Here is a 9673-nt window from a genome sequence, read left to right as displayed (position 1 = left end):
CAGATGTGTTCATGACCACTTCTATATTTACTTTGATTCATTCACAGTGCGGTATAATGAGACAATAACAGGCTACAGATGCGGACACACACATATATTTATATAAATATATACAATTTCAGATTCAAACAAGTATGAGAGCACTCTCATAATAACTTAACACTATCAGAGACTGGATATATCCCCCCCCCCTCTCCCCTCTGGAGAAATGAGGAAATGAAATTAAGGGCCAAAAGTTTTATTTACAAGTTTTAAAAGTAAGCAGAGGACACCAAACCAACTGACACCTGTCTGTCCACCGCATCTACGCACTGTACAACACACACACACTGTACCACACACACCTAAACCTAAAGCATATAATATATATCAGGATACAGCCGTTGTGTATTTTATTATGTGAAGCACTAATGGTATTAGTGTTTGTAGATATCTACCAAACTAAAGCATACAAATAAAGAGAGTAATATAGGCCTGTTCTACTGAGTGATATATATTATACACACTGCTCTGCTTTCTGCACGGACCTCACAGCTGTTCTCTCTGGAAACATCGGGGCTGCAGTCGAATAGTCCGTTTAGCTTAGGAACCTTCCTGACCGAGTGAAATGACCCGGAAGTCCCTCAGTGGCAGCCATGATAAGTGCCGTTCGAATTCTCTAGATGATAGGAAACGAGGTTTCAAACTTCCTTTATAACCTCCTTTAGCTTAGGAACCACTGGACCTCCCTAACCGACAGGAGAGGAGAAAATGCTGCCCCACAATGCATTGCAGCCGCAGCATTTGCCGTCACTCAACAGTCGGCCGTTCACGGAAACAACCGATTATGACGGAGAAATGATATCATGAAAGTTACGGTGCTTATTAAGCATTTTAAAACATAGGTGGTAAGTTGCCAAAGTGCTTTGTTTTGAATGTTCATCAGTATTATAATCAAAGAGAGAAATATGAACGTTAGTTTTCACTGAAATTATCAAATAAAGTCAACATTTCAGTCTTTACTGAGCTGTGTGGGGTTTGTTCAACTTTTAAAAGATGTTTGAATGGTGATATACACAGTGATAGATGTTAAGGACTAACGTTTATAATAAATAGGCTCTCATTTGTATTAATGTGGACCGGAGGGAGAGGGTGACGAGCAGAAGTTTCACTTTCCTTTTTTATTTCAATTCCAACTTTGGTCATGAAGAATATGTTTCGCTCGTCACCCTCTCCCTCCGGTCCACATTAATACTAATGATCCCAATACGTATTATTGTATGAACTAAAGATCTTAAAATCAATACAGATGTATTTATTATAAACGTTAGTCCTTAACATCTATCACTGTGTATATCACCATTCAAACATCTTTTAGAAGTTGAACAAACCCCACACAGCTCAGTAAAGACTGAAATGTTGACTTTATTTGATAATTTCAGTGAAAACTAACGTTCATATTTCTCTCTTTGATTATAATACTGATGAACGTTCAAAACAAAGCACTTTGGCAACTTACCACCTATGTTTTAAAATGCTTAATAAGCACCGTAACTTTCATGATATCATTTCTCGGTCATAATCGTTTGTTTCCGTGAACGGCCGACTGTTGAGTGACGGCAAATGCTGCGGCTGCAATGCATTGTGGGGCAGCATTTTCTCCTCTCCTGTCGGTGAGGGAGGTCCAGTGGTTCCTAAGCTAAAGGAGGTTATAAAGGAAGTTTGAAATCTCCTTTCCTTTCATCTAGAGAATTGGAACGGCACTTATCATGGCTGCCACTGAGGGACTTCCGGGTCATTTCAATCCGGAAGGTTCCTAAGCTAAATGGACTATTGGAACGCAACCAGGGTCTCGATAGAGTGGTGCAATGATGCGTCCTAAAACCCGGAAGTAAGCTGCGCATGGGTTCCCTCTCGACAGAAAAGCAATGGGATTTCTCCATAGGATTTTGGAAATAGCTCCAAATAAGGTCTGTGGAAGATGTTAGATAAATGCACGTTTTGTTCAGCCGGATAATATCCACACTTTTAGAATTTTAGAATCATAAATCTAATAACGTAGGTCGACATGTGGATATTATCCCGCGTTAGTCACGACTCTTTTAAACATCACTGTTGCCGGAAATACATCCGCAGAGGACCCATCAGTGTCTCCTCGGTTAGAGCTCCTCCAGAGAGCCTCCTCGATGCTCGGTCCTCGGTCCTCGAAGTGCATTTAGAGAAATGAGATGTCCTTCAACATGGCGCTCTGAAACGAGAGGGAAATGTTCCTACAAAATAAAACAGGAATTCACATGACAAGGCAAAAGACAAAGGATTGAACTAAATGAATTAACTTAACATAAATGTCTAGACTTTATTTTTATTTATTTATATATTTATTTGACAGGGACAGTGCACATTGATTGACATTTCTGTAAATGCGCCAGTTAGCCAACAGGATATTTTTCGTCTGTAGTCCCTGGACAGATGTTAAAAGTCATCCTAAAAACAAAAATTCACTTCACCACAATTATTAATATTACTGTCGCACTGAAGATGTCAATAAAACTGCTATTCTACATAAAAGGCTATTTTGACCTGCTCTCAAACCTGTGTAATTCCATTGCATTTTAGTTGCTGTGTAGGTTGCATCATATTCAACATCAATGCAATGCAATCAATGGCAACACTAAACATATTGTTTTAATTAAATGTGCAATTATTTTCGACTTTCAACTCTATGGTCATTTCGAAGGCTGTTGTTCGTAATGATTTCGTATTTTTTGCTCAATCAGTTTTGCTGTTGCACAAATTCCTACTTTCTGTACAAAGTAAGTCAGAACTGTTGGTTCTATTCAAATGAACTTTTAGGTTAAGTCCAACATCAATAGTGGATAAGAAAACCCGTACATGTTTATTATGCAGTTTTAAAGCATTTTATTTATCAATGTTTAAACTCACCAAGTTCTCATCCGTCTCCGTTTCAGTCGTAAAAATAATAAAAATTGAATGAAACTTGGGTTAAAATCCAAGTTCATCAGAAGCTTGTTGTTTGTAAAGTACAATGTGTGAATGTCCTCACCTCGAGTCCTCTTCCGTCTGATGACAGCCACAGTGATTATTGTGAGAGCTGCAACAGCCACGATCACAACGATGATCCACCTCCACCACCCTGGAAGAGAGCCGTTAGAAGAGTTACATATACTCAGAGGCTTTTAGCTCTTCCTCTTTAAACTCTGGATCAACAACATGTCTTTTCTAAATTTAAATGTTTTTGTTTTGTCATTACCTGGATTTTTACCGCCTTGTCCTGTTTTTTCAGATGCAGTTTTCACGTTTGTCGAAGTTGGTTTAATTGGTGTGGTTGACATTGTCGTCACCTTCCCTGCATCCTCACCTTAATGAATAACATAACAACAAGCTGTACAGTTATAAAAACTAATGTAATCATCTCACATCACGACATAAAGATGTGACGCATCAGGATGAATGATTTTAAACAGCTCATCATATTCTCACCTGAGGACTGAAGAGAAACCGCTGAGGTTCTGCCAAACTTCACAAGTAAATCACTTAAACCTTACCTGGGTTTTTGTTGGTTTCAGTTGTTGTTGCTGTGGTTGTTGTTGCTGTTGTTGTTTGTGGTGGTGGTGGTAGATTAGTCGTTGCTGGTTTTGTGTCCTCACCTAAATAGATGAAAACAGCTTAATAAACAATTTATTTTGAATAGTCTGCCCCTCCATATGAGGTCGGTTTTTTAAATCTACACTAAAGACACACTTCTTCTCTCTGGCCTTCTAGTCAGAGCGGAGCACGACACCTGAGGCTTGTACTACGAAGCAGGATTTTCGCTTAGCCGGCTAACTTCAGGGAAAACTACGAAGCTGGTTCTCTTTTTAGCGGGCTAGATCTCCATGGTAACTTATGCTGTGCGGCTAACTGCTCCGGAGCAGGTTAGGTTGCAGGCTAGGTTGCAGGCTAAGAGCTCAACTCAGTGAAAGCACTGTCTGCTTATGGAGGACGGAACATGACATAAGTATAAATAAATAAATAAATAAATGTGTAAATAAATGTATGAAAAAATACAGGAATAAATAAATAAATACGGAAATAAATAAATACAGGAATAAATAAATGAGGAAATAAATACACAAATAAAAGAATAAATGCATAAATAAATACTTCAATGTATAAATAAACAAATACAAGTCGAAAATAAAACAGAACACACGTTATTATATATCTTTAATATATTTCTACATTTACAGTCACTTACATTTATTTATTTATGTATTTCTGTGTCCGTATGCTAATGAGGTGGGCGGTCCTAACCTCAGTCTGAAGCATGATTGGTTACAGGAGTGTGATAATTTCTTATACATACATGTATTTATTTATTCCTGTATTTCTTCATACATTTATTTACACATTTATTTTGGTATACTTATGTCATGTTCTGTCCACCATACCTGCTGACCAATCAGAGCTCAGTGTGCGGAGTTTAAAGCGATCAAGTCATATTACAGGAGAAAGGAAATACAGAAAAACTGCCGCTGCAGGAAAGACGGCCGGCAAAAATCACCGACTGTGTGAACGTGAACATTAATAGAATATCACCTCCATCTTCAGAGCAATCTGACTATTATAACATTAGCGTTAAGAAAGCTTACTTAAATATCTGCCACAACATAAGTAACCGGATCAGAGTACATTAAGTACAGTCCGCGGCATATCACATCATAATGTATCACATATCTCCTTATCTGAGTCAGCTGAGCCGTATCTGGCCGTGCAACAGTGGCGGCCGGCCCATAGGGGCGCTAGGGGAGCCGCCCCACCTCTTCCCACATACAAAATAAAAAAAAAAGTAAAAAATAAAATAAAAATATATATTTTATATTTTTATTTTTAATGAACAAGGTAAATATCATACAATTGGTATCAGTAAAATGTATAATCTACAATAAAATCTCATTTAAAATTGTGTTACGATGTCTAAAGTTACTGATAAGTCACCTGTTTCCTGCCTGGCCTTGCCCGTGGCATTAGTTTATCATTACCGGGGCGGAGCCCCCGAGCCAAACAGCAGCAACCAGCACGTTGCAAAAGTCTCAATAGTAAACTGTGCCGCCGAAACATAATTTCAGCCAATCAGCGGCGTCAAATATTTTGGTCACGAGGGCGCTCACGTTGGTGCCCACGTTGGCGCCCACGTTGCTATGTGCGTTGACGTGTGTTGTTTTTTAGACTCGTGAGTGACCAAGGTGACGCAGAAGTTGGATGAGAATGGTGTGCAGGTGGAGTCGCCGGACCTCGGTCCGCTCAAGAGCTACTCTCCAATCCTTTTGAAAGGAGAAGTTTGGGAGATAAATTGATACTTAAAGACCTTGGACCGGACCAACCCGATTTGTATATATCACAGCAAGCTCGTGAAAAAGACAAATAGTATCAAAGAGGCTTCTCAGTAGCTGGTACACCAGGAAGGCTAGCTGGATGCAAACAGGTAAATGCTATCTTTTGTTTCACATGCTTGCTCTTCAAACAGCCGGGGACAGATACGATCTGTTCAGAAACTAGACAAAAGTTAAACAAGTACAAACCACAGATTGTCTGTGTCATGGAGAATACAGGCGCTGGTTTATTTATGTCTGTATAGGCCGTTGTTGTGAGTGTGGACGGTCGGAGCATATATAACGTTGCTTTGCCAAGCTCCATTCAGAAAACAAGCATTCTAAAGGGTTGTTCGCCTGCCGTCTGTCTGCAGACTTGTCAAAGCATTAATTCATGGTTTTTACTAACCGGTATCAGTATGTTGTTACTTCGGCATCATTTAGAAACGTGAATTACAATTTAATCACGGTAAAATATGTTCATTTTGTTGTAGTTGTAGCTCCCGAGCCAGCGCGTCTTGTTTGAATGATGCGAGTAAACACAGCTGGCAGCCGCGGTGAAACTCGAGCGACTAGAGCGATGCGATAGGAGCGTTTAGAGCGAAGCGAATATTCGCATCGCGTCCGGTCTGAATGCAGCATTAAAGCGAGCTCCGCGCTGCACTGGAAACGCGCCATTACATCACCAGAAGTCCTAATTTAAGGGGTCATTTCTCCCAAAAACATTTTTTTTTACTCACTATATCAACAGCCCCACCAAAGATAGTTTCCACCAGCCGCCACTGCCATGCAACACTCACAGTGTCACAGACTGTATGCAGAAGTATTATTTTAAGCAACACATTAAGTTGACGAAACACTCGAGACAAATGTAATGAAAGTCAGATGGTGTGTTAGACGGGGAAGTGATATCATAAACCTGTTAATGTACGCATTCAAACACGTGTTCTGTCCCAGCTGTGTTCACCTTGCAGGTGCAGCTCTGAGGCTTTGATCCTGATCAAGTGTTTAAGTCATGGATGTTTAAAGTTTAACTTCTTCATATGTCTAATATTATAGTTCACTTTTCAGTATGACGCTGCGCTGTCAGTACGCTTCTCCATGTCTGTGATTGGTCGAATGCTCCAAATACCACCCCTTTCATGTGAACGCGCACCTAACTAGATAGGACACGGCTGGTTTGAGCGATCCACTTGATGACCAGCGTCGTAGGACCGTTTAGCGAGAGCGCGTATGTTTTGGATTAGGCCAACCGGCTAACTCACACATATCCAGGTTAGGTTGAATCAGGTTCGTAGTACAGGCCTCTGATTGGTCAGCAGGCGGTGCTTTCACCGAGTTGATCTCTTATCCTGGAACCAATCCTGCTCCGGAGCATGCTAGCCGCTCAGCATAAGTTATCGAAAAGTTACAAATATCGCTTTTAAATGTGCTATATAAATACAACTTGATTTGATTTGATTAAACCGTACCTGAGTTTTTGTTGGTTTCAGTTGTTGTTGCTGTGGTTGTTGTTGGTGTTGTTGTTGTTGTTGTTGTTGTTGTTGTTGTTGTTGTTGTTGTTGTTGGTGTTGTTGTTGTTGTTCTTGTTGGTGTTGTTGTTGTTGGTGTTGTTGTTGTTGTTGGTGGTGGTGGTGGTAGATTAGTAGTTGCTGGTTGTGGATCCTCACCTAAATAGATGAAAACAGCTTAATAAAGATTTATTTTGAAACTTCCATAAAATAACAAAAAGTGATTTTATATCATTATAAATAACTTAAACATCTCAACCTGAGGACTGAGGGCTGACGGGAAACAGGTGTACTTCTCTGGTGTTCTTATCAGTTACTTCACAAGTAAACAACTCAGACCTTGGTGTGTTACTAAAATGAGAAGTCAGAAATGTCACAGAGGCAGAGCAGTGGGATTGTGATGTCTTTATCTCTCTGTGATCTGTATCCACATCTCGACCCTGAAGCAGCCACTTCACTGAGAGTCCACACCCTCCATAAGTCTTCAAAGAGCAGCGTAACGTCACCTCATCGTTGTCCTGATGCTCAGTCACTGAAAATGGAGATACTGTGGGAAAAAGACAACCAGAGTAACATTAACTTCATCACTGTAGTCATAATTATTGTAATGTTTCAGTTTATTATTTTAACAAGAACGTTTGGAAATATTATGATGTAAATACTCACTGGTGACAACAGACAGATAAACCTCAGAGCCTGAACCTTCTTGTCCTCCTGATCTGCTGAACTGTCTGCAGATGTAACGCCCAGCATCCTCCTCTGTGACATTCTTTATAACCAGAGAACAGTTTTGTTCAACGCTCAGTCTGTCTGATTTAGCTTTGGCTAAATCTTTGTGAATCTGTCCGTCTTCAAACAGCATCACTGCTTCTGAGATTCTTGAATAAAAGAAGTACCAGGTAGTTCTCTCACACTCATCCTGATCACGTATCCCATTTTCAAAAGTCAAAGTGACTTCATCTCCAACTCGGACAATGCGGAAGTAACGTGTCACTTCTGCAGCTGTTGGGGTCAGAAAGATATATACCTTTAGTATTCATAGAGTGTGATGATAATTGTAGATACAAAATATTGCAAATGTAACTGTCAGTTTCCGAGAGCTCACTAAAGTCACCGCGTTACAAACACAACTCATCACTCAGTTAAAGGAACAGTACGTAGTAAAGTACCGTCAGTGATGTTAGAGCGGTTTTATTTAAAGTATTCTCTGCGTCCTCACCTGCAAAGTGGAGCAGCAGCATCAGGAATGAAGACATCACGATCCTTCTGAATTCAGACATCGTGCTTCTCTCTCGGTCTCTGGCTCTCGACTGTCAGTTATAACCCGCTGCTTCTTCATTTCTCTTCTGAGAACTGAAAGTGTTTCTGTGAAAATGTGGTTATCGACAGCAGCAGAGCTCTGGAAGTTTTACCCTCTGATGCTGACCAGATAAGATTAGAGCAACAAGCAGAACCGTGCAGAGTGATGCACATAAAGTAATGAGTATATAATAAAAATAAACAGCAGGGGGTGGATATCAATATACCTTAATATATAAATGAATATGCAGCGATAGCAAAAGGCAGTGTTGTTGATCAGTGGAGTCACTAGTGAAACGGTGTACTTTAAGAACACTTTTTTTTAGAGAAAGTCATATTAGGAAAAACCATACGAATAAATACATCTGCGCTCTTGAAAGTCTAATAGATCACTTTATTTAGTAAAATACAAAACAATCAAATGTACTGAAGAAAAAGCAATATTACTATTACGTTCCCTACTGCAGTGTTTCCCAACCGGGGGTACGCGTACCCCTAGTGGTACGCGAGGGAACTGCAGGGGGTACGTGGAATTCCAAGGTGACAAGTAAAAAAATAATAATCCCGTCAAAAATGATAGTGCGCGATTAGTTTCCCTAGGGAGACAATAGTCTGTGGCACAACCGCGCCAAAATCCCACAATGAAAACAGCTGCTTACCTGCAGCCAGAAAAATACTGGCAGGTCTGCGCTATGGATAAATGGCTGAAACGTCCGCTTGCTCTGGATTCAGGCCAGGGTTCAGAGGAGCCCGCCGAGAAATGTAAGAAAGAGGCCAAACTGAAACCAAGGCAGTACAGTGAACCATATATATTATTTGGATTCATTTCTATTTCTGCGGACCCACCGCAGCCTCAGTGCTTCTTTTGCGGTGAAGTCCTGGCTAATAGTGCGATGAAGCCAGCGCATTTACAGAGACACCAGAGCACCAAACACTCGGGAAGTGTCGATAAAAGTGAAGAATTTTACAGACGAAAGCTGTCGGAATTTAAGTCGAGCCAGAGGGTAATGATGAAAGCCACGAAGGTGTCAATGAAAGCACTCGAGGCATCTTACGCCGTGTCCCTGCTTGTGGCTAAATCAAAAAACCTCACTCTATTGTTGAGGAGCTCATTCTCCCTGCAGCGACTGCGTTGGCCGAAATGATGATAGACAAGAAAGCAGCCGAAGCACTCAAGAAAGTTCCCCTGTCGAATAACACCGTATCCCGTCGGATCAATGATATGTGTGTTAATATAATTGGACAAGTAGTGAACAAAATAAAACTAGCCGGTCAGTTCGCTTTGCAGCTGGATGAAATGCTCCTGTCCTTCGTGCGTTACAAAGATGCGTCGGACATAAACGAGCATATTTTATTTTGCAAAACGCTGCCAGTGAAGACAACTGGGGAAGAATTGTTCCAGGTTATCGACAGCTTCTTCAGAGAACATGATCTGCAGTGGAAAACCTGCAGCCACATCTGTACCGATGGAGCAGCTGCGATGACGGGGCGCGTAAAGGGACTTTTTGGGCG

The 9673-nt window shown here is 40.7% G+C and overlaps 1 protein-coding gene across 1 annotated transcript; it reads right to left on the bottom strand.

The window, feature by feature from the left end:
- Positions 1–1793: 1793 nt before the first annotated feature.
- Positions 1794–8160, bottom strand: LOC139433114 (uncharacterized). Its single transcript, XM_071201992.1, has 8 exons — positions 8082–8160; positions 7529–7864; positions 7122–7409; positions 6824–7021; positions 3546–3647; positions 3251–3358; positions 3044–3133; positions 1794–2227 (listed from the first exon to the last, which is right to left on the bottom strand). Exons 1-8 carry the CDS (start codon positions 8140–8142, stop codon positions 2139–2141), a joined length of 1272 nt encoding a protein of 423 aa, XP_071058093.1. The 5' UTR covers positions 8143–8160; the 3' UTR covers positions 1794–2138.
- Positions 8161–9673: the final 1513 nt, after the last annotated feature.

Source organism: Pseudochaenichthys georgianus, chromosome 24, assembly GCF_902827115.2.
Source record: "Pseudochaenichthys georgianus chromosome 24, fPseGeo1.2, whole genome shotgun sequence".
NCBI classification, from domain to species: domain Eukaryota; kingdom Metazoa; phylum Chordata; class Actinopteri; order Perciformes; family Channichthyidae; genus Pseudochaenichthys; species Pseudochaenichthys georgianus.
The sequence above is the reverse complement of the archived record's forward strand: the minus strand, read 5'-3'. Positions and strand labels throughout refer to the sequence as shown.

What these genes read in the sequence shown, in the direction of transcription:
- LOC139433114 (XM_071201992.1), bottom strand. Translation starts at nt 8,142, where the DNA reads ATGTCTGAATTCAGAAGGATCGTGATGTCTTCATTCCTGATGCTGCTG. An exon ending in TTATCTGTCTGTTGTCACCA is followed by an intron (nt 7,410 to 7,528) that starts GTGAGTATTTAC and finishes TTTTTCCCACAG; the next exon opens with TATCTCCATTTTCAGTGACT. An exon ending in TGAAACCAACAAAAACCCAG is followed by an intron (nt 3,359 to 3,545) that starts GTAAGGTTTAAG and finishes TTATTCATTAAG; the next exon opens with GTGAGGATGCAGGGAAGGTG.